Source organism: Passer montanus, unplaced genomic scaffold (assembly GCF_014805655.1).
Source record: "Passer montanus isolate IOZ18808 unplaced genomic scaffold, ASM1480565v1 scaffold19, whole genome shotgun sequence".
NCBI lineage: Eukaryota > Metazoa > Chordata > Aves > Passeriformes > Passeridae > Passer > Passer montanus.
Genome location: NW_024366480.1, coordinates 1,867,994 through 1,894,057, shown reverse-complemented (window position 1 = coordinate 1,894,057; position 26,064 = coordinate 1,867,994). Strand labels below are relative to the sequence as shown.

At 39.5% G+C, this 26,064-nt stretch overlaps 2 protein-coding genes across 2 annotated transcripts in view; both read right to left on the bottom strand.

The window, feature by feature from the left end:
• Positions 1–5: 5 nt before the first annotated feature.
• On the bottom strand, positions 6–21,584 carry INTS8 (integrator complex subunit 8). The gene is made up of 27 exons (XM_039706167.1): positions 21,376–21,584; positions 19,981–20,155; positions 17,697–17,837; positions 17,212–17,283; positions 15,977–16,028; positions 15,567–15,749; positions 14,908–15,015; positions 14,237–14,392; positions 13,623–13,723; positions 13,144–13,285; positions 11,264–11,334; positions 10,950–11,125; positions 9,952–10,085; positions 9,258–9,368; positions 8,386–8,587; positions 7,711–7,832; positions 6,511–6,695; positions 5,082–5,115; positions 4,372–4,428; positions 4,229–4,290; positions 3,453–3,571; positions 2,172–2,275; positions 1,465–1,515; positions 773–846; positions 632–696; positions 495–538; positions 6–218 (listed from the first exon to the last, which is right to left on the bottom strand). Exons 1-27 carry the CDS (start codon positions 21,503–21,505, stop codon positions 102–104), a joined length of 2,988 nt encoding a protein of 995 aa, XP_039562101.1. The 5' UTR covers positions 21,506–21,584; the 3' UTR covers positions 6–101.
• A 1,736-nt stretch (positions 21,585–23,320) lies between these two features.
• Positions 23,321–26,064, bottom strand: part of LOC120500796 (neural-cadherin-like) — a 57,647-nt gene continuing 54,903 nt past the window's right edge. The window contains exon 33 of the mRNA XM_039706212.1: positions 23,321–25,725. Coding sequence (XP_039562146.1) covers positions 25,324–25,725 — 402 coding nt within the window. The 3' untranslated portion in view covers positions 23,321–25,323. The remainder of the gene's footprint in view (positions 25,726–26,064) is intronic.

Below are 26,064 nucleotides of genomic sequence, written 5' to 3'. Positions count from 1 at the left end.
GTAAATGTTGTACAAAAATTTAAATGTATTTTAAAAATAATAAAGTCTTGAAAGATTTTTTTCACTTTTACACATTTTGTAATAGTCTTCCCAGCATAAGCCTAAAAGTAAAGTTTTGCCATTGCTTGAAGAAACTTCTTTTTCCTTCTCTGAGCAGCAAGCTGTAGGACTTCCTCGGGATTGCTGGCATTCAGCTCTGTCTGGCCAATGGCTTTTATCTTGAAACAAAAGAGGAGACACAACCAGCATGAGGCCTTCCAGTAGAGCTGCTTCATTTCAAGGCACTTTCAGCACTAGTTCCATGGGTGCTTTATTTCTGTATTTATTTCTGTATGCCCTGCCATCCCCACCCCTTCAGCCACAACTTTACGTAAGCACCCAGATTCTGAAAGAATTGTGGGACAAAATTAAAAACTGGAACTGAAACCACCTTTTCAGAGGTGATTTCAGGGAGGGAAAGACTGAAGCAATCCCAGCACCCTGGGTTAACTTACTGCGATCTGCCGCTTGTCTGTCTCGCCCCTTTTGTGGTGGAGATCTGAGGATGAGTCAAGAAAAATCACTTGGATAGGTAAAGGACTTTATCCCAGCTGTCAACATGCAGTATGTGTGGTATTCAGCAAAAGGATACATGTCAAGTACTCCAAGATGGTGACATCCCAGATGTATTCATAGTAAGAATCCATGGCATCGTGACTGAAAGACAAGGCAGGTTAACTGACAGAGTCACATATTGTCTTTAATCCTCTATAAACTTTGTTGTAACACTTACCTGTTCTGTTCCTGCAGTGCCTTAAAAGCAGTTTTATAGTCTACTTCTCTGAGGAACTGGCACAAAATAGCTACCTGTAAGGAAAGACTCAGTGATTCTGACAGCCTTATTTCCCCACAACCAAATCTTCCACACACTGCCTTGTTCATTCCATTCCTTTTCTAGACCCTAATCTAGACCTTATTTCCAGGGCAAGCAAGTTCTGAGCACCTGAACACAGATCATTCTGACCTCAATAGTAGCAAGAGCTACAAGTAGCAAGATTTACTCAGATCAGAAGGGAATAACTTGGCTTCCAAACACATTCAAAAGCTTTTAAAGCAGAGCTCAGTACAAACTTTGTTCCTTCTTGAAGAATGACTGACCCCATGGATCAGCAATAGCACTTCCAGTTGTGAAAAACAAAGCCACCCCACAGATACCTTCTCTCTTAAAAAAAAAAAAGTCTAGATTATCAGAGAAAAGTAGGACAAAACACCCCTGGACTATTTCTACTTTTTACATTTCCAAGTATGTGTTTATTTACTCATTAATTTTTAGTCCTACAACTGTTCTAGAAGTAAAGGTAACAAAACCTACTCTACTGCAGATTGCATTTCCAAGGCACATTGAATTCAGTCTCTTTTAAATTTATCCCCTATATAACTATTTATAAGCAAATGTTTTAGTTAATGCCATGTTTCACCTCTTACCTGGGTGTGACAATTGAGTAAAGAGCAACACTTGATCATTCTTTTTATCACCTACAGAAAGGTTAAAAACAAAACATGTTCTGAAATACTTGTTTTGGAACACAAACAGCAGTTTTTATTACTGTTTTCTTTTTTAATTCTAGGTGCCAGCTAAATAGCTATTTACATTCTTCTACCCCCTAGAAACTGCCAGGCTTTAGCACATGCACTGATGAACTGAGCCTTCATCACTATCGAGATTCCAGCAGAGTGGGAGCCAGATGTTTTTATCTGGCAGCTGGAGCAGTGCTGGTAGGGCAGAGCTGCTGCACTGTCCTGAGCCCCCAGCCCTGCCCAGCATGGTGTGGCTCTGCAGGGATCAGCTGGGGGTGCTCACACCACACAGGGATTGTGCTCTGGCCTTTTCCATTTGCTCTCCACTCCACTGGTGTCCCACAGTGCTTTCCCAGCACACAGCTCTGCAGGCTCTATGAACTAACAGAAAAGCCTTCTGTGATTCACCAAAGGAGAAGCCTCCGATTTTCTGTGGCTTTCAAGCAACAAGCCAAAAAAGAAAAATTACTCATGAGGACATGTGTTCCTAAATGCACCAAGATATAACACCTCACATGCTACAGGAAAGTGTGTGTGCTGCACAGTTCAGTCTCTACACAGAATCAGGATGCTGACTGAATCCAAAGAGACTGGCAAATCCCACTTCAGCTCACCTGGTCTGTGTACACATCTGGTGGCACCATCTTATTAAAGAAGTCCGAGCATACAGCTCCTGCCTGTAGGTAATAGTGAAGGGCTGCTGAATACTGATTAGTTGCTGCCAAGGGAAAAAAGCAAAATAAGGTCTCAAAAGTAAATACAGCAGTTATTTAATACTCAGATCAATTGTTTATAGAATTATTCAGATGCATATCTCATAACTGAGTTCTACTGGGAAAATGACTGGTGTTTCATTGTTTAAAAAGCATGGATACACAGAAAGTGGTTACAGAGTGGTTGATGGAAAAAACCACACAGAGAAACTAGCATCACAGGCAAATTTCTGCCTTTTGGAGATTACTTTTTATTTTTTCAGGTAGTTGATCTTGAATCCATCACCCTTAGAGAGGAAGTTTGTCTTCAGTGAGCTTAGCACACACAGGGTAGTGAAGGAGTTGGTGTGAGAAAAGCACCCTCATGGCTCAGCACTACTTCTACTCCCAGTAAGCCCTTCCTGAGCTGTGGAGAAGGCAGCAGCCTCCTGGGGCTCTGTGGCAGGAGCAGCCTGCTTGCCCATGGCTGCTGGAACACAGACCACTGCCACTGCTCCAACCACTGCTCTTTCACACACCTTTCACTCAGCTTTGAGGCTCCCTACATCAATGTCCTCCTTCTGAGATGCTGCTGCACTTTGTACAGGCAATAAACGCCAGAAAACAGGTTTATAACCCTGAATCACTCTCCCACAAGTAACATGACAGCACTGAACACTGGATTAAGACTCCTCCTCTTACCTCAAGGGTGATAAAGCTGTAGCTATTCCTCATTTACAAACCCTCCTGCTTCCTCAGTTACATACCCTTGATACTTCCCTATATAAAATACAGATCCTCTCCACTCTGCTCATCTTGTGCTCCACTGAAGCCGACCTCCACATTTAAAAACAACCACTATTCACAACTTTCTATTCACTTATAAAACACTGAAGTGCCATGGTTTTGCACAATTACATCACCCAAGGACCAAGTGCACTAGAAGAGTGAAGTTAAGGGTAACTGTAGAAGTTTCCCTTACCCTAAAAGCAAGTCTGCATGACCTATAAGAAGCTCAGGCTAGCTGTGGGCTTAGACACCTTCCCAGACAAATCCACCTACACCACTGCACCTGAAGATTTTAACCTCATACATCACTTAAACTTCTTTTCACAGAAGGAAATACAAGGAGGGCTGTTAAACACATCTCAGAGCAGCAAGGTTCCTCTACACACGTTAAACACAGACATTGGTTTCACTTACCAAAATAAATATCTGCCTGAATAATTAACCAGAAGTGGTTGTTTGCATTGATAGTCAAGGCATAGCTGACCAGCTCTTTTACTGTAATAGCTACAGCTTCAAAGTCCACTGATTGAAGACTAAAAGAAAAAAGAAAGAAAAAGAATTCCTAACTTACTGCTTTGGTTTTTTAACCATTAACTTGATTTCCCTTCTAGTTGAAGTCCAAATCACCTTGCCATAAGCATGAAGCATAACTAACTCCAGAAGGGATTTCCTGTTGACTAAGACTTGTTGTTACAATACAGTAAATCTGACTGAACAAATACAGCCTTCACAGGCTTGAACAAAAAGCCAGAACTAAACCAGATTCTGAGATCCCACCCCACAGAACCTCTAGATTTCAGTGGAGAAATAAAGTTCAATCCAGTCAGACTAAATCAATCAACACATACCATTTTCTACTTCCTATTTTGGCTATTATTCAAATACATCTCAAAAAATATTAGTGATTTCATATTAAAGTATTATATAGTTCACATATAGTGAACGTATAGTTCAGTAAAGCACACAGATTAAAAAACCCCAATTTTTTTCTTCTCCTCTTTCTTCTTTCTCATATCTTCACCAGGACCATCCAACTAGGAACAAAACTCTCCATTGTCCTCAAACCAACCTTCCCAGAGACAGAATGGGGGCAGCAATGCCTTTACATGGAGAAATCACACTAACAGTAACTGGGACCAAACCCATCACATACAATTATGTGGAAAAAGTGGTTTTTATCATCGTCTTACTTGGGGATGGATGAGGGCCAGATAGAAATGTGTTCTGCTGCAATATCATTCACAATGTCTTCCTAAGAGAAGAAAGATGGTATGAGAAATCACAACAAGAAACATTTCAAGAAAACCAGGAAAGACTGATGATGTATACTGACCCGAACATTATGAAGTTTGACAAACAGGGACAATATTGTAGTTAGAACCAATGGTTCCTGTGGGGGAAAAGAAAAATATTCTCATGAACTGAAAACTCTACTTTCTTCCCTAAGCTTTAAAACTATGTAAGAAGTTATGCACTCATTCTAATTTCCTACTGAATTAGGACAATATTTTGTTAAGAGATCTGCAACACAAGGATACTGCAAGAATGTTTCTGCAGATAGTTCTTAATTACTTCAGATGTTCCTGACTAACTCCTTGGATACACACTTTACTTTTGTTTTACACATCTTTATGTTGTTTCTGTGATTACTACCTAACCTTAAGCTTAAACTAGGTTTACTACAACTTTCTATGCATTTACAAACCCAGAAGCTATAAACAATTTCCCTCCTTCTTACTTCTGCTGCTTAGTATGATGCATGTAGCAGCTTCTGTCTCCCTCCAAAAGGAATGCTTTGCTTCGTGACAGCTGCAATAAAATACACTCCCAATGTAAACAGATCTCCATCAGAATTCAGGGTAATTTTTTTACAAGCTACTCCACACTGCTGTGTGCCAGGTATAGCAAACTCAGACTTTTCCAGCCATACAAAACACCCATATAACCATTAGGTTTTCTGGAATTTAACACAAAGTCCAGAAAAATATTACACCCAAAGGATGTTTTGGTTGCAAATGTATTTTCAACACCACTGTGACTTACCCGAAGCTTTTTGATGAAGGACAACAATTCACTCCTAAATTAGGGACAAAAATACCCATGTAAGTAATCATCCACAATAAAGAATATATGCACACCTAAAACAAGAGTCAGTAGAACAAATTCTTCACCTGCTAAAATACCATTTCACCTCTAAGTTTACAAATGTAGGGCATGTAAATGAAAATGTTCAACTACCCCATTCACTTTTAATACAGTTACTAGCAAATTTTACACTAAAAACAGGTTAAGTAAGAAGTATGTTCTTCTATCAAACTATAAAAGGCATGAAAATCACAGAAGTCAACTACTGACTCTAAAGGGAAAACCAATTGAAGTGTACTGCAATTCCACAAGCTAGGTTTGCAACAATGACCTACTCACTCACAGAAGAGGGTACACAGTGATCACTTAAAATGCACTTCAGTTTCCTTGTAATGAACATCAGAAATTGTCACCCTAAGACAATCCAGACAAGGACAACCTTTGGAAAAGTTTTCCTTACTTCTTTTCCATAATAACAACAGGGTCACTGCTCTTTACTTGCCCTTTTTGTTTGAATCAGAGGGATCAGGAAAGTTCAGTAACCTGGAGTCCACCTGTACTCCTTTTCCTTGCCAGAGTAGACAACTGGAATCTGCAGCACGTTGGTACCCCCTTGCAGCTGCCCCACAGCAGCGTAAGCAAATGCAGCTGCCCTTTAGCACACGTTGAACTGACTAACTCAAGGCAAAGGCACAGGCAGAGGTTTGACTGAGGCATCTTTCCTGAGGTTTTAATGTGGAAAACTGTTCAGTACAGTCACACATGCCAAACTGTACCATATCAGACAACGTAGGCTTAGACTTCAGAACAGGCCAAGAACACTGGACAAATCAGAGTCCTGAATCTGTCATTTGAGCCTAAAGCTGCCAAGGTGTCTGACACACAAGACTCTTGACCAGAGTAATTTGATTTTCTTACTCTTTGCAGTTTAGCTGAATTAGAATTTCATTTCAAGACTGAGTAACATTTAGCTTTAGACTCGGAAACAAAGCTAAGTATAGATACCCATGCTGTGAGCTATGTGCTTGATACAGCTATAAAAGTATAAAACTGATACAGAATAATTCTATTTGCTGCAAAGCAGACACCTCCAGCCCATCAGCTCAACTGCCCTCTTTCTAGATGCCATTGACTTTACTGCACTGGTTATAATGGGAGCCATATATGCTTCAGTTTCTGCATGGAGAGCTGCCTCCCACACAGTCCTGCCCCGGAAAAGGAAAGCCAGCACATCCCTAATACCCAACTCCCACAGTGGATAGGATTTTTACTCAGATCTTTAGCTGCTGCCATCACTCTGATAGTGGAATCCAGACAATTTTTGACGAGAACATGGGATCAAACAAACCATTCAAGCCAACTTCAAAAATAATTTTAGAAAGCATACCTGTACATAATACCCAGTGTAGACTCCCTGTGCTTTATCAAACTCACTCTTCCATCATTGCCACGTTTGTGCTGGTTGGATACACTGCAGATTTGTACAACAACTTCCCAGAGATCTTTAGCTGTGCGCCTGCTTTCTTTGGGACCTGGCAGTTCCTTGCACGTAGCAGCCAGCAACTGGCCCAGCTATGCAACGCAACAGAAAAAATACAGGAACTAAGGCTTCTCTGAATATCATCTGCAGCAAAGGAATTACTGGCATTTAAAATGGCTCAGCAAGTGATTTTAAATTATGAACTACAAAGGAATGTGACTAAATTTTGCAGCAGAGAACACTGATAAAGAAGCTGGAAAACAGGAATTAAACAGAGCATTTTTCCATTTATTAGCTCTCTTGGTGCTTATTTCATTATTGCAAGCTCCAAAAAACAAACTTATATTTTACATAAAACCTAACCCACATAAAATATGGTTTTACAAAGACTGGCTCTTTAGAACTCAGTTAACTTCCATATATCAATTAATCTTAACTGAAACTGGCACAATGTTACACAAAAAAGCTGAACCTCAGAACAGAAATTAGGAAGTATCACAGGTAAGCAGAGCAGGGTAAAAATGAACCTGTTCTGTAGTACAACCTGCCTTGTGCTCCATGGCCTAACTGTGAAGGAGAAACATTGCTGCAAAACAATTTTGAAAACAAAGTTTCAAAGAAGGCAAGGCTTGAATGTCACAAAAAATTCAACACCAGTGTTGGGAAAAAGAACAGCACTCTTACAGTGCATTTGGAACACAAGTATCTTAGGAACAGAAAATAAGCCAGACTTGAAAACAGAGATCTGCACACTTCTCATACCTCCTGCATAAACCTAGGCTGAATTCCAGCTGAGAGGAGAGTCCTTTAGGAAGTGCTACAGCGTTTCAATCATGGATCATAACCACACACGCCTGATAGAACCAACCTGGCAGCCAACAAGGGCCAAGATTTCATGTGCTCCTGCAGCGCAGCTTCCATGTTTTTTATCAAGTGCTAAACATCCTGTTGCTTAGCCCTACTATGTTCTAGCCCATACTTAATTCATTACAGCCACAAAGCCCCACACTCTTGAGCAGAAGGGTACTTGCTTTGAAAAGTACAAAATACTTCACTAAAAAAAGTAAATTACAGTCTGAGAAACCCTTGAGACTGAGCACTCGTTACCTTCACATAAGGATTAGTTTGAACCAGAGGTAATGGAACTTGCATGGTCAAATACTCGTTCTCACACCAGTTTAACAGGAAGGCAACACATTCTTCAGCTATAACTTGTCGAAGAGGAATATCTAAAAGGAAAGGGATTCTTTGTTTAACTTTTTATTTTTGAGAATACAGTGTTGTAAGATGGTATTGTATGAAAATAAGCATATCCCATTCCCTCTAACCAGCTGTTTTTGTTCCACAGCTATTCCAGGAAAATACAATGCTTAGTCCGATGAGAGACCTCAACTCTAGAAATTAGGAGAAATAAGGGTTTCATCTAATCACAACAGTACCATGTTACTCTCATTGTGAAACCAGGAGAAAGCTTTAACAACTAGCAAAACCCTTCAGGCAGAAGTGCAGAGATGTTTATCCGTTCAAGTCCTTTACGTGGCACTGAACAGAAACTGTCAATGTTTAGCAGCAGACAGACATCATGCTCACTTCCAACTTCTAAAAACTAATGAAACTTCTAAAGACTTACTAAAACCAGCATCAAAATCACTGTTGTTTTTCCACTTACACACCTATGTGTTTAATCTGCAACACAAAGTTGTTTTATTTTGCTGTGGATTTTTCCCCTTCTCTCAAGGTCTGTGCTTCACTGCATCCTCAGAAAGACAGTAATGTACTTACCAGGTACTCTCATTTCCAAATATCCTCGGACTCTGCTTATAAGATCAGAAGGAGGACGCTCTCCAGAAACACCAGCTCCAGCTTCGTGAGTGTAAATGTCCAAAAGCAGCATTTCATTCAGCATGACCTGACGGAGCTTTGGAGAAAACTCTGTCACGAGCTCCAAACAAGCAGAAAAAAGCTGTTTTGCATGGACAAAATCCTGCAATAAAAATTAAATGTATTAATGACTCCTAAGAAATTCATAAGGGGAAACACTACAAGCTAAAGTGCATTCAGCTCTGTCTTGGCTGAACCAGCCTCAGCATCCATTAGCATCAGCACTGCTCAAGTATCTCTCACACTGTCTACTTATGAGTCCTTTGGACTTGCTATTAAGCTTAAGAGTTCCAAATCTTTTGAAAATGAAACAAGGAGTTTAAGCAAAAACATTCTAGAGCCAACTACTGGTATGCTTGGTACAATTTTGTTTTAGCTGCAGTTTAGCAATTTTTGTCAATTACAAGGAAAACAGAACAGCATTCCAATAAATTCCTTATGTAAAACATTTATTCAAAAGAACAGCACTTTGTATCAGTAAACCAAATCATCACTGGATGTAGATCCCACATGATCTAGAACAACATAATCAAAACTTTATATGAATGAAATTATCTCCAAGGCCCAACTCACTGGAAAGCCATTATCTTTCTCTGCTGATGAAACTTTGAGACAGAAATACTTATCCATTACACAACACATGGAGCTTGTTACAACATCTCCCTCACCACCCAATTTTTCAGATCTTTTTCTAAAAAAGGGCCTTTAAAATTTTCCATTTTGTTAAGATTCAATTGTCCAAACCAACCCATAAGCTCAGATGACTTGCTCACCTTAATGGCACAGCAGTGTAATCCCTTTGCCATCAGGATGTAGACCAAATCCCTAGTCAGACTGTCTTTGATTCCTAAAATAACACTGCCGTAAACATTTGGTACTTCCCACTGGGAGAGAAATGCATAGGATATTTGCACAGAAACAAGTTTTAGAATTCACATCACTGCTTAAAACAACACAAACAAACCCCAAATATTGAAAATGACTGCCAATTCCTGTCTTTACATCCAATCACAAGGAATGTATGGCTCATTTAGAAATACAATAAAAACGCCCAAGTACCCATTGTTCACGCTCTGAATATGCAATAATTAAAGGGGGGAACAAAACAAAAGGGACAATAAATATTTATTTAAACAAAGTCTTCCTCTCTCCTGTTTCCACCTTCTAATGGCAGAAATTTAAGCTAAAACAATATTGCTATCTCGTCAGAATACAAAAAGCACAAGCTACAAAAACATCTTTTCTCATAAGGAAAGCTTGTGATACAGCCAGTAATTCCTTAAGACAAAGGTTTTGTTGTAATACTCTTCACATAGAATGTGAGTTAAGATACGCATCCTCATTCTTATTAAACCACCACTACACAGAGAAGGAAAAGATAAGTCACCCTGAGGATCTAGGAGAAAATGTTTGTTGCTCACTGCAGTGTGATACCTAACCAGTCCTTGAGTTACAGAGCTAAGTTACCTTATTAGAAATTGTCCAGAACTGGCGTTCTGAGGTCATACCATGCAACTCGATTAAGATCTGGCGAATCCTCCAAGGATCCACTGACAGTATGAGCTGATGTTCAAGCTGGCCAATATTGACACTTGCTGAAGCTAGAAGAAAAGCAACCACGTCTCCAGCACATTTATTCTCAATGTAGATACTTGCAATTCTTTAGTACATATAACACTTCAATCAGAACACAGAACAGCAGATATATCATGCTTCCATAGGTCCAGCCATCCTTTTGTGCCCTTTGACAAACACCTTGTGCTAGCTTCACCCTGACCTAAAGGGCTGCTTGCAAGTCCCCTTCCTCACTCCAGCAGCTCTGAGCACTCTTGCTATAGCAAAGCAATAGATTCAACATCTTCATTAGAAGTGTGTTCCTATGCTGCTCTAGTGAGAATACACATTGTCTTAACTGGCTTAAGTTACTGCAGGACTGCATTAGAGCAGAAAAGGTAAGGCCTTTCCAGCTCCAGCCATCATCTGGCACCTCTTGTTAGCTTTAACTTGTGCAGCTGCACAGCCAGCCAGCTGTACCGGGAAATTTAACTGGTTGAAAAGATCTGTGGTTTACTCTGGTAGGTTAAAAACTTCATTCTGATGGCACTCCTGGTCTAGCTTACATACATTAATGATGACATGACTGTGTGGTAAGTCCAGAGGCTGGGTTCCCTTTCTGGGAACAGCTGCCACAGCCACATTTTGTTCAAACCGATGCCATACTCTCTCACTCTGTCACCTAGGACATACTCATTTGATTTTATCTATTACACTCACTTGAGATACAAGCAAGTAACAGGCACCTTCTTGAACAAGCAGGACACGCACCAACAACAGGAAGAAATACTCTCTCTAAAAACATTTCAAACTTTTTTGAGAACAGACCTGCACTTCGTAACCTCAAGGTTTTCATAATGGAAACAGGGCACTGTCTGCTCATAAGTTAATGAAAATGCTGTGAAAATTACCTGGGATATCATAAAAAGAAGTCACAGGTTTTGTGCACAGATTGATTCGAGGAGATCTCTTCCGCATTTGGTCAATGAGCAGCTTCCGTTCATCATCTTTCAGCAGTTTTATGAAAAGCTCATGAGATGAAATCATGAAGACAAACTGAAGATCTTCCATGCCCAAACACAAGTTTCTAAACAAATAAAAATGTTAGTACATAAGCAGGAAAAAAGTGCTTATTCTTCCAGTTATAACTTCTTGAAATATTTATTGTGCTGTATTACATTGCTTACGAAGTGCAAGTTCATGTTATCTTAATATGGGTACATACTTGAGAAATGCTGCCATTCTTCTCTTCAATTCTTCAGAAGCACTTTCCAAGTTTATTGACCCTGAACAAACCTGGAAAAGAAAGCAGAAAATAACTAAGCAGCCCCCTAGCACATTTATAATATTTAGTTACAGCCAGTGTTAATGACCAGCTTTCTGTTTCACAAGTAGTAACAGGCAGTAAACCTCCATCTCAAGTGAGGCAACAAAGTTATATAATCAGGGAATGGTTTCAGTTGGAAGAGACCTTAAAGATCATCCAATTCTAAAAGCCTGCCATGGGCAGGACACCTTTCACTAGACCAGATTGCTCAAAGCCCCATGCAGCCTGGCCTTGAACACTTCCAGGGATGGAGCATCCACAGCTTCTCTGGACAACCTGTTCAAGTGCCTCACCACCCTCACTGTAAAGGATTTCTCTGTAATATTTAATCTACCATTTTGAGTTTGAACCTATTACCCTTGTCCTGTCCCACAACAAAATGCAAAAAACTTTCTTCTAGTCCCCTTTAGGAACCTGGAGGTGCTCCAAGGTCCCCTTGGAACCTTGGCTTCTCCATACTGAACAATTCCAACTCTTTTGGCCTGTCAGTTGTTTTTGCTTTGTAGAGCAATTTTTGAATCTGCTCAAGTGCTGTTGGGTGGGAACCAAGTGCAGCATTGCTGGGTGGTTACACTAATTCATGTGGAATCAAGCCAGTATTTCTGTTTTGCTCTGTTTGTTCTGTAACGCTGTCATGACTAAGTTACTCTAAAGCACAGTATACTACTCTCCTTGAGACCAGCTCTCAAGGGTTTCTTGTAAGCCAAAGAAAGACAAGATTTGACTGACAAAGCTTGATAAAGAAATCTCAGTACAACTGTGTGAAGTAAGACTGTCTCTGAAGTAAACCTGATAAATCACACATGGATCCTTCAACCTGTACACAAGACAGGATGTTTCAGACAACTGTCATCTTCTGTCAGACATAATCCACATTCTTTTTTCCTACTCCTTTGGTATACAGAAGCACTGCCATTGAGTGCCAAAGATTATCATTTAGCACGAGTTGAAAAATGAAGTATTTCTAAGTACAAAATCCTAAGATTCACTAGGACTTGGGTTTTGTTTTTTTTAAACCAGCAGTTGAAAAATAACTAGATAGTTGAATTTGTCAGCTTGCAATAATTTTTTTTAGAAGTATGTTTCTGTCCCAATATGAGCAGTTGATGTAAGCTTTTACTTGCATGGACAGGACTTTACTCTGCAGTAGAGAGTACCATCATTTAATTTTTCACATAATTTTAATTTAATTTTGAAGAGACAAGCAAAATAATTAGGCTCAAATTAAAAAAAGACATTCAAATAATGGCAAAGCAATAAAAGGATTAAGTTTAGTTTAGGCAATATCAGTTTCCTAAAAAGCTTCACTAAGGGTAACAGTGTAGGTCTCATATGTAACAGTAACTCAGGATCACTTTACCACATGCTAATTTCTACAACAAAGCTGGTAAGAGAAAAGTGGTCCCCTTGCACAGATACTTTTTCTACTCATTCTCTCTGTCTTGGAGAATTTGATTCTTTGTTCCACTAGAACAAATATTCAGCAATATCTCTATATAATTTAACAAAGTCAGGAATAGCATCGATTTCAAATACAGCCTGAAGCAACAGCTCACCACTGGATCCTCCCTGCAGATAGAAACAGAGCTATCAACAAGAGATGCAGAACTGATCACTGAGTGGAGCTGTACTAACTGCAAACAAACTGAATAATGTTTGAGAAGTTACCTTTCCCTGCTTCAGAAAGCAGAGCATCACTTGCAATAATAATATTATGCAGGGAAAGAAATCTCTCACTAAATATCATTTTTGCTTGCAATTTTAGATTAATGTTTTACCTCAAGAAGGAAGTCTATTTTCTCTTTGCTGGGCTTCAGGAACAGTTGGCAAAACTGAATATCAATTATTCGACCTTGTAATACATCACAGACTGTGTTGCACACGCAGACTTTGAAACAGACTTCATCCAGAACATCACTCCTGCATGAACACAAAACTGAAGATAACAGGATAGCTCTGACACACGAAGAGTGGTATCACAGCAGGTGGAAAAATTTTTTTTAAAAACCCAAGTGATAAAATCAACTGTTAATGTTCATTACATTTTTTCCATCTATGGCCACAGTGAGATACAACTAAGGAGCTGTAGTGTGATGTAAAATATAGTTTAGACTATTGCTAACAGAAATGAAGGCTGAAGTTTCTTGGATTTAAGTAGTTTGTTGTTAAAAGATTTCACATACTTTCCACAAAAAACATAATAAATGAAAAATGCTCTTCATCATCATTGAACATTTATCATTATTTAATGTCTCACCCTTGCTGAGCTTTTTGGAAGAGTTCTCTCAGCACTGATTGTCTGAACTGTTCAGGTAAACTGAGGGTTAGGTTATCTTCAAGGAATATCTTCACTAAGTCCTGTAACAAAACCAGTTGGAATAGTCAATGCATAACGCAAAAGAACCAGACAGAAAATTATTTTATCGAGTAAAAATGAGGAAACTAAGAGAAGCACCTCACATCCATATTCAAAATTCATTGAACAATCAAAAAGGAATCAGGTAACAAAAGAAGTTCTTTATCATACGAAAAATCAAAGAAAAAAACAAACAAACAAAAAAAACCCAAACAAACTTGCACATCTAAGTAGCAACAATCCCTGAAACCCAAAGAATTAGAGTCTATCTGAAAAGCCCTTATCTCAGCTGGCAGGAATTATTTACCATTGTATGGAATCCAAGATATTTTAATCTAATATATACCAGATTATGTTATATCCCTAAACACACAGGACTTAAACCAGTATGTAAATGGTTAAATTGCCATTTAACATTTCTTAAAATCCATACCAGTTAAAATGGAATCCTCCACAAAGAATGAAAAAAAAACCAAAAACCCTCAAATATACATGGGTTTGTTTAGGCATTCTACCTGGTATTTGCCAGATTTCATACAGCTGTGGATTTGGCTGTATGGAGTTGCCTGTTGAGATGCATCATCAGAAGATGAGGTAAGAACTTGACAAGCTTGACAATACCCAGCCAGCCGTTCTTCATCTATGGTAAAATGAAGTGATGATGAGCCATTCTGAAAAGTAAGAGTTATAGCAGATCTTAGTAGCTGAAGTATTATGAAATATATGCTTAATTCAGAAATAGAGACTCACAGTTTCCACAAATAACAGCAAAAGAACAAAAGAACGCACATGTACACACTTTATTTAAATAAAAATTGGAGTTCTGTGTATGGTTACCTTCCTCAAAAACCCATCATCACCATGGACACAGGATGTACTGTTCAGTTGAGTTACTATTAGCACTGGAGATGTTATTCCTGCATTTTCTGCATCAATACAATTTGTGTAAAAGACTATTCATTACAAAATGTAGAACAAAGCAGCAATATACTGCAACCAATTAAAAGAATTTCAAACTAGGCACAATGGGGAAAAAAATTACTCTCAAAACTTCAGAAAGTGTATTTAAAAACTCTGTGTACCATTAAGAGTTATTAAACTGCTAAAGAAGGAAGCAATAATTTAGGCAAGGGTTTGTTTTTTTTTTACAGAAGAGCTGAATACACATGCTGAAAGAACATGTTACCTTTGCAATCAACTCCTTTGTTTTGAAAAACTTTTCCTTAGCCTTTTCATGAACAGCTGCATTTGTAGATCCTTGTTGGAAATAGATTGCACCCAAATCATAGCAAACCTGCAAACAGCACTGATATCAAACACACAGTCTTGGACATCATGTTCCAGTCAAGATGAAGTATTTCAGCTCAAATGTTTGCATGTACTTTAAACTATTCCTACTTTTATCTAATTTACCAACATACTCTGCACACCTTACCCCACATACTTCAATTGCCTCCCCTTTAACTGCAATCTCAGTCTGAGTGATTCTGCACAAGCATTACAAAATGAAATCATGATTTCCCCATAATCATTGAAAACAATGCAGTAAGCTGTCCTTGTCATATAATGGGTTATTTCAGGGGATTGAGAGGGCAAAAGTGAGAGGTTAGTGGGAAGTAACAATAGTTACAATGATTAAAAAAAGTTCTATTAATGTAAAAATGAAGCCAGTATTATTTCATTGCATTACAAAAGAAACCAACAGACAAACAAAAAAACTAATCCCAAAACAACACAGGGAACATTAATAGAAAAAAACCTGTGATTTACCTCAAACTTATTACTTAACACTTTTTCTAAAAAAACAGATATGAACCGAAAGCTTTAGTACAAAATGTGAGCTACCTGGCACTGTATCTCCTCTGCACTGATTTTCAGCCCAGCTGTGGAACTCTCAGTTTCTCCATTCACCATACCAGGTTCCATGGCCAATAAATCCAGAGTTCTTATAGTATGGACATAAAGATCTTTGTTTAATTTAAGTGCTCCTTCCAGGACCAGGATGGAATCAGCAGCCTGTTCCTTCAACTGCAATAGTTCAAATACATTAAAAGAATTAACCTCTTGGTCTTGAGCTTAACTCTGGGTTTAAGTTAATGCTACATTTTTAACAGCTCAGTGAAAGGATAGTTTTTAAAAAAAGTCATTTAAAAATTCTATACAGTGTAGAATTGGCTTTTGTATTTCTTGTACAATAAAGAAATCCATATTTTCATGTAAATTCGAGCAAAAACATAAAGAGAAAAGAGTCTCACCACTTTCAAAATATTTTCAGTTAGTTCCTTTTCTTGCTGAATATGATTCATGCTGCAAGTTAGACACAAGAGGTCAAGAGTTCAGTTATAAGGCATATCTGCACATTATTTTATTTCACATTCTAGATCACAATAACTCATTCATGCTTGGTTTTGCTTAACTACATTTTGAACATCATAATGCAGGACCACTGACTCCTCTTATCTACCTATATCTGAAATACAGAACTTTATTATGAAAAGATAGTTTTGTATGAGAATGTGGTTCAATAAAACAAAAAGTTGCAAAGTTATCATTGCCTTTTTTAAGATCAGATTGCTAATTCCAATTCAACAGCAACACAATAATGAAGAAAGCATCCACAGCCCCAAGTCTCATGAAGCTTCAACATTTAAATCTTCTCAAACGTGCCAGGGGCAAAAGCGCGTTCACAGGTTTACGTAAAAATTAGAAGTATTTTTCAATTATTTAAAATTCAATTATTTTCAATTATTTGAAACACTGATTTTTTTTTTAAATTCAGGATCTGACTCCGATACATACAGGACAATACAAGATCTACAGTAAAATAAGGAGGAAAAACAAGAGTATGTTTAATCAACATATTTAACAGACTCTCTCAAACAAGTATGGTATAATGCTTAAGTGTAAAATTAACATAACACATATGAAAAGCACCACTTAGATACAGATTTCTGCAAAAGCTGGAAGTAACATGGAAATCATTAACAAGTTGTTGCTAAAGCCTCACAGCTTCTAGAAGGCAAAATGCAAAATTGACTTTAAATTACAAATTATTGCCTTATGAAGCAAATAATTCATTATTTCTAAGGTTATCATACACAATGCTTCCAACTGGTGTAATAAAACAACCATATTAAGCAAGCTACTGTAGGTTAGGGATGCAAAAGAAAGCAAGAAATGTACCCCATCTAAACTAGAGCATAAGCATTCTGCCAAGGCAAATTGTCATCTCTCTTCCTCTCATGATTTTCATACCATGACAAAGTCACAGAGATTATAACACTGACAGAGTGAAACAACAGACAAGTATATGTATCAAGTGTGTCTGACAGTAAAGTGAGAATATACTTCAAACAAATCCAAGTTTTCCATGTAACAACTAGACACTTTAAGAAACTGTGTGTTATTAACATGATTTAATCCACTTAGAAATGACATTCCTGATTATAAAATACCTATGACATCCAAATTAATTACATCTGTAACTTACACATTTAACTGTGGTGGACCAGGTTTCACTTGCTTTACAGGAAAACTACTTTGAACGATGGTCCTTATGGCCCTACATAGGGGAAAAATTAAGCAAAGAATGGCATTAGCCTCAGAAGTGTAATAAGCAGACTACAGGCCTCTTGATAATAGCAGTTTACCATTTCAAAAGCATTACACCATTAGAACACATCCTTTACTCAAAAGCACATCTAGCAGCTAAGAAATGCTCTTGTGTCTATAAAAAGTTGAAAGATGATTTTTATATTTATAAGAGTTCAAACTTGACTATCTTGACTATTTTTTAGAGAAGAAACCCAGCTCTAAAATAGCTTTTCAGACTCAGCTCTGTCACTATAACCTAGCAACAGATCCCAATACTTATCAGTACTTTAGGATTCTTTTGCCTTCTACATACAATTATACAGATAGAAAACACTGCTTTGCTGTATAATGGTTTTATACTATTGCCATGTAGTAGTTTACCATCTGTTGTAGAGAAGTATTGCCATTGCAGTGGTTGGGGGTAAGCTGGACAGATCTACATCCACATGTTTAGTTCCTGGGGGAACTTTGCTGATACACAGAAGCTCATTCAATAGCATGTTCAATACAGGAACAGACAAGCTATAAGAAATAGAAGACAGAATCAGATACTTCACAGAGTAATCTCCTTATGGAATGTTAAACGTACACTACTATTCAGTACTGGTTACTGAATACTGTTAAGTACTATTTAGTACACAAAGTCACATGGATGTTTATTCAGCATTTGAGATCAGGTATGTAAAGCAGTTACCAGTATTAGCTGCATAAATTAAGTCCAAGAGGATGGGCCCAAGAAGTAGTTCAGCTGCCCTGACAGCTGAACTGCTACTCTGCACCACTGCACTACCCACACAGGCACTGTACCAGAATAATCCAGTCACCTGTAACAGCATGACCCAGCTAATGAGAAGTTCTTTCAAAGCTGCCCCAGATCATACTCCCTGAAGGTAAGCAACCCCATTTCCATCACAAATGACATTTCACTCACATAAAGTGAAGTTAAGACTAGGAACTTTTTGGATAGTGGTGTACAAGATACATCAGCTGGGACAGAACTCTCCTTAATAAAATGAGAAGACATGCAGGCTGGACTGCACTGCCCCAAGTTTTTGTGGTACAATTTAACACAACTGAAATACTATTACTAATTTGGACTATTTTAAATAAGATCAGCTAGGGCCAAAAGTACCTTTGATCTTGTGAAAAACTGAGAAGACATGCAGGCTAGACTGCACTGCCCCAAGTTTTTGTGGTACAATTTAACACAGCTGAAATACTATTACTAATTTGGACCTTATTTTAAATAAGATCAGCTACTGCTAAAAGTACCTTTCATCTGTGAAAAATTTGCATTCTTTGCAGCAAGTACTGAAAACAACCAGTGAAATTCACTTCTAGCAGCTGAAGCCAGGACTTGTGTTTAACCAATTTTAGATCTTATGTTCTATCAGAAGCATTCTACCAGCAGTGGCTGAAGGAACTGGAGGTGTTTAGCCAGAAGAAAAGAAGGCTCAGAGGGGACCTTATTGCTCTCTACAACTTCCCAAAAGGAGGTTGTAGCAAGTAGGTGGTCAGTCTCTTCTCCCAGGCAAGTGACAGGATGAAAGGAAATGGCCTCAAGTTGTGCCAGGGAAGGTTTAGATTGAATTTTATGAAAAGTTTTTTGCCACATTGGTGGTCAGTCATTGGAACAAGCTGCCCAGGGAAAGGGTTGAGTCACCATCCTACCCTGAAGGTATTTAAATTATATGCAGATGTGGCAATTAGGGACATGGCTTAGTGGTAGGCTTGGCAGTGTCAAATTAACAGCTGGCCTCAGTGATCTTAAAGCTTCTTTCCAGCCTAAATGATTCTACAATTCCTTGCAAGTTAGAACCAGGGCAACTATTGTCCCCTTAAGCTTTTCCATTAAATCACAGATAAAGGGGGCAAGAGACTTAAGGGCAAACAGGAAGCCAAGTGTAAACAGGAATCAATTGTCCCCTTAAGCTTTTCCATTAAATCACAGATAAAGGGGGCAAGAGACCTGTGTGAATGAATAAGGAACTTCTGCCATTACCTAAGGGCAAACAGGAAGCAGGATTCACCTGGACACAGTCCTGTGTTTTGGGATGACCCTGCTGGAGTAGGGAGGTTGGATCACATGACCCACTGTGGTTCTTTCCAACCATACCCATCCTGTGATTCTACGTGCAGCTCCCTAACATGAATACCTGTCAAAGTGAAGCAGTTCTCAACTGCTCTAGCTCATCAGACCATTTTTCAGCTGAAATTTCCAAAGGAAAAATCCAAAGCTGGGGTTTGCCTATTTCAACCACAGCCATTTCAGTGACCTAATTCACAGATACATGGAGTTATTCACATCAACAACACTGGAGCAAGACCTCCAATTTCAAGCATGTCAGAATGAGGAAACTCACACTAGTTTTGTCACTGAAGAAAACATAACCTCAAATTCATCTTTATGAAACTCACATGTACATATCTCAATGTCTAACACATGCTGTTTTTCCTGTCTAAACACTGCTGATTCGTTCAGACACACTACCTTTATCAAAACAGTTTTCTAACTTACAGCTAAAATAAAACTAGATTTCAATTATCACACCTAAAAGGGGGCAAGACAGACTTCCATTTTTTAAAATAAATATCTCAAGCCACTTCAGTGTAGTAAACTTAGCATGAAGATGCATATTTAGTAAACTTAGCATGAAGACTATACCTTTTTTCTAATACATCCAAATCCCACTTCAGATGAGCAGCAACTTTGAGAGCAAGAAGTTTTAGAATGCGGTTTCTTTTGTTATCAGGTGGTGGTTGGACTTGGTTCTGTTCATTCACTGATGGTTTTGAAGCTTGTTCCAAGAACTGAACAATGAGCTGCACAGGTGGTGGGTCTGCAAAAAAACCAGTCACTCCTCAAATTCTTTATAAGCCCAGAAATTATTTTTTTTCCCCCAGCTATGAACATGGTTCTTTCATCCTTGGTGTTTATAGTGCTGACACTGTTACCTGGTAGATTCTAATCCCAAATGGTGCCCTGCATGTGCTGACTCAAATCAGACTATCAACATATCTTTGTTTAACACTAAAGTTCACCTGACCATGGTAACCACACTCTCACATTTCTATTTATTTTCACTATTTTGTATTAATTATGTTTTGATACTTGCATCTAGTGAAAATAAATTATGCCTAATGAAATGACAAGATATAAAAACTATACATCTACTTGCAACTATCCTCTGCATATAAAGCATATTTACAAGCAATTGCTGGTACTTCTGAATACATTCAGAAAATACCTTCAGATTGCTTTTTTTGATGTTGTTCTTTAACCACTCTCTCCCTTACAATAAGATAGCCAACACCTTCCAGCTCTTTTGAAAAAAGAGACCAAACTGCAGCTATTGCACTCTCACTGAACTTTGTGAAACATAAAGTATTATCAATTTACTTAATTCATTACAAAACAGAGTATAAAATCTAATCATAGATCTAAGCATAAGATCTCAGATAGATTATGCTTAAATTGACTTTTTGTAGAGGCAACACCGGCCCAGATTTTCCTGATCCCTCCACCTCCTTGCAGAATTCGGGTACTGAAAAAGCACTTATGACTGTCAAAGTATCAAGTAGTTTTAAATATGGCCACTTTCTTATAATACATCAGATGAGATTTTTATTTATTCCAGGTCCAGAGAGCAATTTCAGCACTGAACCCTTCGGAGGACTTCACCTCCTGCCTCTAGCAGAATTCCAATGGCAGAAAACCAGCTGCCAACTGCAATGATGCGCACGAGTAGCACCTCCCACCAAACAAACCACACTTCCGCACACAACAGTGAGATACGCGAAAAGAAAAGCGATCTACCGGCCAAGAAAGACAGAGAAATGAAGTCATTAAATAGGAAAGATAAAGTAAAATGAGAAAACCAGCGTTAATGCCGGCGGTAAATGCGGCCGCCTCCCTCTGCCCCCCACTCCCCAGCACCGCAGCGGAGCCCCCGCACCGCCGCCCCACAGCGCCCGGAACGCCCCTGTCCCGGAGGGGCCGCGGAGCGGGGCCGGGCCGAGCCCGAGGCCGCGGGGAGGCGGCGGCCAGCCGGGCACGCACCGGGAGAGGGCTTCTGCAGGTGCTGCTCCAGCAGCGCCTCCTCCAGCACGAACTCGAACCACGACGTCTGCGGCGGCGTGCATGGCCGGCTGGAGGTGGCGGCTTCCCGGTCCGCCGCCTCCGCGCTCATGCCGGCCGCCGGGCAGGGAGCCCCGCGCTCACAGCCGGCCCCGCAGCCACCGACGGCTGCACAAGATGGCCGCCGGCCGCGCCCCCTCGGAGGCGGCCCGCGCGGGGCCCGCCCGCCGCGGCGCCGTGGGGCGGCCCTGCGGAGCGGCAGCGCGGCTGGGCGGGCCTGTCGGCAGAGCAGCCTGGCTCTCCTAGGGAGTCGCTGGTTTTCTTTCCCAAGTCACTGGTTCGGTGCATGTCCCTGCTGCCGTCCCCGCTGGCTTTGCATCCACCGCGGTCCTGTCCCCGCAGTGCTCCCTGTGAGCCCTCAGGCCGGTAAATGGCTCACCCTCCGTGCCCCTGCCTATGCACACCCTAATGCCTCATGAAAAGGTAAAGAAATTAGGACTTTGATCTGTGGAGGCAGAATTAAATCATGGAATTGTAGAACGTTAAGGGGTTGGAACAGACCTGGACCCAACCATTCCTGCTGTGTACAGACACCTCCCACCCGAGGCTGCCCAGGGCCCCCTCCAGCCTGGCCTTGAACACTTCCAGGGCTGGGACACCCCAAACCCCCCTGGGCAACCTGTTCCAGGGTTTCACCGTCCTCACAGCTGATAGGAAGGATGGGTGCTAATGTCTTTACAAATTATTTGATGAGAAGATGATTTAGGAGAAATGGGTGTTACTGTCTTTGAAACGGGTCTCTAGAAACATCAAGCTGCACGGGTTTGTGACAGAACCCAGGCGTTTTGACCAGACATTTTGAATTCCTGAACTTTAGAATATTAGCAGAAATGCATCTGTGCAGTTTGTTGCGGAGCCCAGATGGTCTGAACTTTTGGTGGGTCTGCAGAACCCAGATGGTCTGAACTTCCCAGCTTTAGGGGAAAATGACAATACATGTTTTTGGGGGAATATGTGGTAGGTGGTTTGGGAAGGCTGTACCTTCCTAGTACCTCAGCCATTGGGGAAACAAAGAGGGCAACACATGGTCGGGAGTTTACGATAAAAGGAGGCTGCGTCCTCCAAAACCTCAAGAGAGACCCCACAGGGGAATGGCCCAGTGGACTCTCTCCCTTTATTAGAATAAAATTTTAGGACTCCTCTGCCTCCTTTATGGATATTAGCTTTTCATAGTGTGGCTTTTATGCACACAGTTAAGAATTTTTTTCCCAATATTTAACCTAAATTTCCCCTCTTTCCATTTGTACCCACTCCTTGTGCTGTCACTACAGTTCCTGACAGAATCTCTCTCCAGCTTTCCTGTAGGTTTGCTTCAGGTACTGAAAGGCTGCTATGAGGTCTCCACACAACCTTCTCTTCTCCAGGCTGAACAGCTCCAACTTTCTCAGCCTGTCTCCACAGTGGGGATGCTCCTGTTCTCTTACCAACCTCATGGCCCTCCTCTGGACTTGCTCCATGTCCATCTTAGCAGTAACAGCTTCCAGTGTTATTAAGGTTATTATTAGTTTCTCTAATATTTTACTAGGGAAGAGTTCACAAAGGCTGCACAGGAGGTTTGCAATATAGATATATGATTACATACAATAATATTACAGTACTAGAAAACTTTTTCACCGAGAGGGTGGTTGGGCAGTGGAATGGGCTACCCAGGGAACTGGTTTCAGCACCAAGCCTGGCAGTTCAAGTGTTTGGACCATGCTTTCAGGGAAACGGAGTGACTTTTGGGGCTATCATGTGCAGCTCTCAGCTATAAGAATTCTGCATCTTGCTGTAAGTGACCCAAGGAGATAGAGGAAAATTCTTCTTTCTCACCTTCCATGAGGAGAGAAGTCCATTACACGTCCTGAGTTCAATGCAATTTATCTTCTGTTGTGCATGTTACTTTGTGTGTTCAGTTGTTTGAGGGAAAAAATTAAGTACTGCTTCAGCTTTCCTTAGTTATTTAATGCATCCAAATGTAAAATGTTCAGTTTCAGAATATGAATTACAAAATAACCCTCAGAGAGATCATAGTCTGTTAGCATGATTTGTAGCACATTGTTCAAATTGGTCTCTTTTGGAAGAGACAGTTTACCAATAATTATGCTAAGCTTTACCTGATACCAAGTTCAGAAGAAGCAACTTAATAAAGAACAAAAAAATGTATATCCACTTCATGAAAATGTAAGAATTCAAATTAGAAGAGTCACCTAACTGAAGTTCTGTGACTCAGCAGTTTTCATTTGCAGCAATCACATATGTAATATCCCTTGGTGTAAGAAATGTTATAGAAATCTACCACATTTATTTTTTATGCCATCGTATGAACAATCAGTGCCCAGCCATGTGAGGTCCTGGCATGAAGGAGGGGTTCATGGTGACTTGTTCTCCAAATCTTTCTAATAAATATTACTAATTTAGTGTCATTTACACAAATACTTTTATTAAATGAATGCAAATTGTTTCATTCACTTCACATGGTACTTCTGTTCGATCCATTTTTGATGTAAACTATTTGTTCAAAATAGTATCAAAATCTTCCCTCTAGGTACAAAACTAATTTACATTTGCATTCTTTATGCCAAGTAAAATGATGAAGAGTAATGAAAGATCTAATTTTAAAACATTAATAATAAATCAAAGCAAGTGTTAAGACTTTGATTAAAAAAACCCAAAAATTGAGTATCGTGGTAATTAAAAAATCCCACTGAGTTGAAAACAGTTAAAAAACCCTCGGTGCTTCAGAGCTTACAAGAACTCTGTAAGCATCCATTAACATTCACACATCACCCCATGCATTGGGAGCTGCCCAAGAGAGGAGCTCCAGCTTCAGAGGGGTTAAGAGACAAAGGAAAAGAACAAGGTGATTTGCCCATGGTCACAGAGGTGAGTGTTCAAGTCAGTGTCAGATTTCAGAAGCTTCTGATTCCTTTTTTCCATACTAAAAGCAGGTTTTTTTTGGAGAGCAGGAGGAGGCAAAGGAGTAGAGGCTATGTTTCCCATGCTTTCTGTTTTGAGGATCCCAATTTTTACAATGACTGTCCTGATTGAAAGAATTCAATTCCAACTTTTGCCTGGATGCCCTTTTAGCTTGTCTTCACACTCACTATCAGCTCTTCTGTTTTCCAGCTGCACACTTTGAAGAAGGGTTCCATGTGAAAAGCAAAGTTGGACATAAAATTTTACTGAAGAGAAACTTTTTCCAGGTCTCACAACTGCCTTTTAAGAGTCTAAAATGGTCACAAAATCATGTTCACAGACGGGATCTTGCTACTCTTTTCCCCTTGGTACAGGTAGTTAGAAAAAGGGTCAGACAGAAAAAGTCCCACAGAGTTGGGCAGCCTGTAAGTGAGGTGGTGTGTGTCATGTCATGAAAGAGCAGAGTTTAGGAGGATACAATAAAAGCTGACAAGAAACCAGAAATTGCAAATGTTTTATATTTAACATTGGTAATAATTATTTCACAGTCTAAAATTAATTAAATTTAAAAAAAGAATGCCCTATGCATTGTTACCCGCCTGATAGGTTTCACATTAATACTAGGGAGAAAATAATTCAAGTTCTTGCATCCAGGATAATTCTAGTAAGTCACTGTGGTCTACACAAATAAAAAAGGATATTATAATACTATTCTATAGCTGTCCTACCTTCCAAAGTTTTCAAGAAAATTCATGCTTTATAAGTTTTTGCACTTATATAATGAAATAACTTTGTACAGTGCATATAAAAAGATTATTCAGATTATCACTCCTGGGAAAAGTGAGTATATCATGCTATTGTACCCAAAAACTTGCATCATGTAAGTTACTTGATGTAACATATATAAAAAAGGGCATTTTTAAAAGTAGTGTCCGTATATCGTGACAATGTGTCAAGTTCTTTTAACTCTAGTTATAAATTTTCATTTGAGACTGCATAGAGTTCTTTAAGCTTCTCAAACTTTGACCCCCACTCTTGGAGGCAATCAAAATTTAGATCTTCATCCCCACTGATGGAATCTAATGAGCTAAGGCTCCCTGCTAGAGAGCACTGCCCTTCCAAGCAGTAAAAATGAATAGTGTCAGCTGGAAGACTCTTTAGATCATTGTCTGCATCCCGTATGATTTGAGAAACATATTCCTTGAAGTCAGGGATGCTGGTAGCAGCTGATATTGATTGCTTTTGATGTGCATGTTTTGGGAGTGAGTCTCTTTTTGGGCCAGTTGGTGTCCTGGAGTGTGGAGCAGCTGCTCGCAAGGAGGAGCGGGGAATTTTATGGAGAGGTTTCTTCAGTTCGTCTATATCGTAAGCATTCTGGAAACAAAGAGAATGCAAATATCAGAGAGAAACAGCTCAAAAAGGAAACTGATTCAAAAAATGTTTTACAACACAAGGCAACACAAGAGTGAATTCTGTGAGTTTTCTACAAGCTGAAGAAGGGAATGCCTAGTTCAGAGGCCTAAGTTCAGATCATACCAAATCCCTTTTGTATGATAATTTTCAGCTAAATCAACAATGATGTGTCCAAAGCAGCTCCCTTGAAAGTGGGCACACATGACCAGCATTATTAAGGGTACAGATGGGGCTGAAATAGAATCTCCCACTTAAGGGGACTTCAGGGTTAAAAAAAAGAAAGAAAAAGAAAAAGAAAAA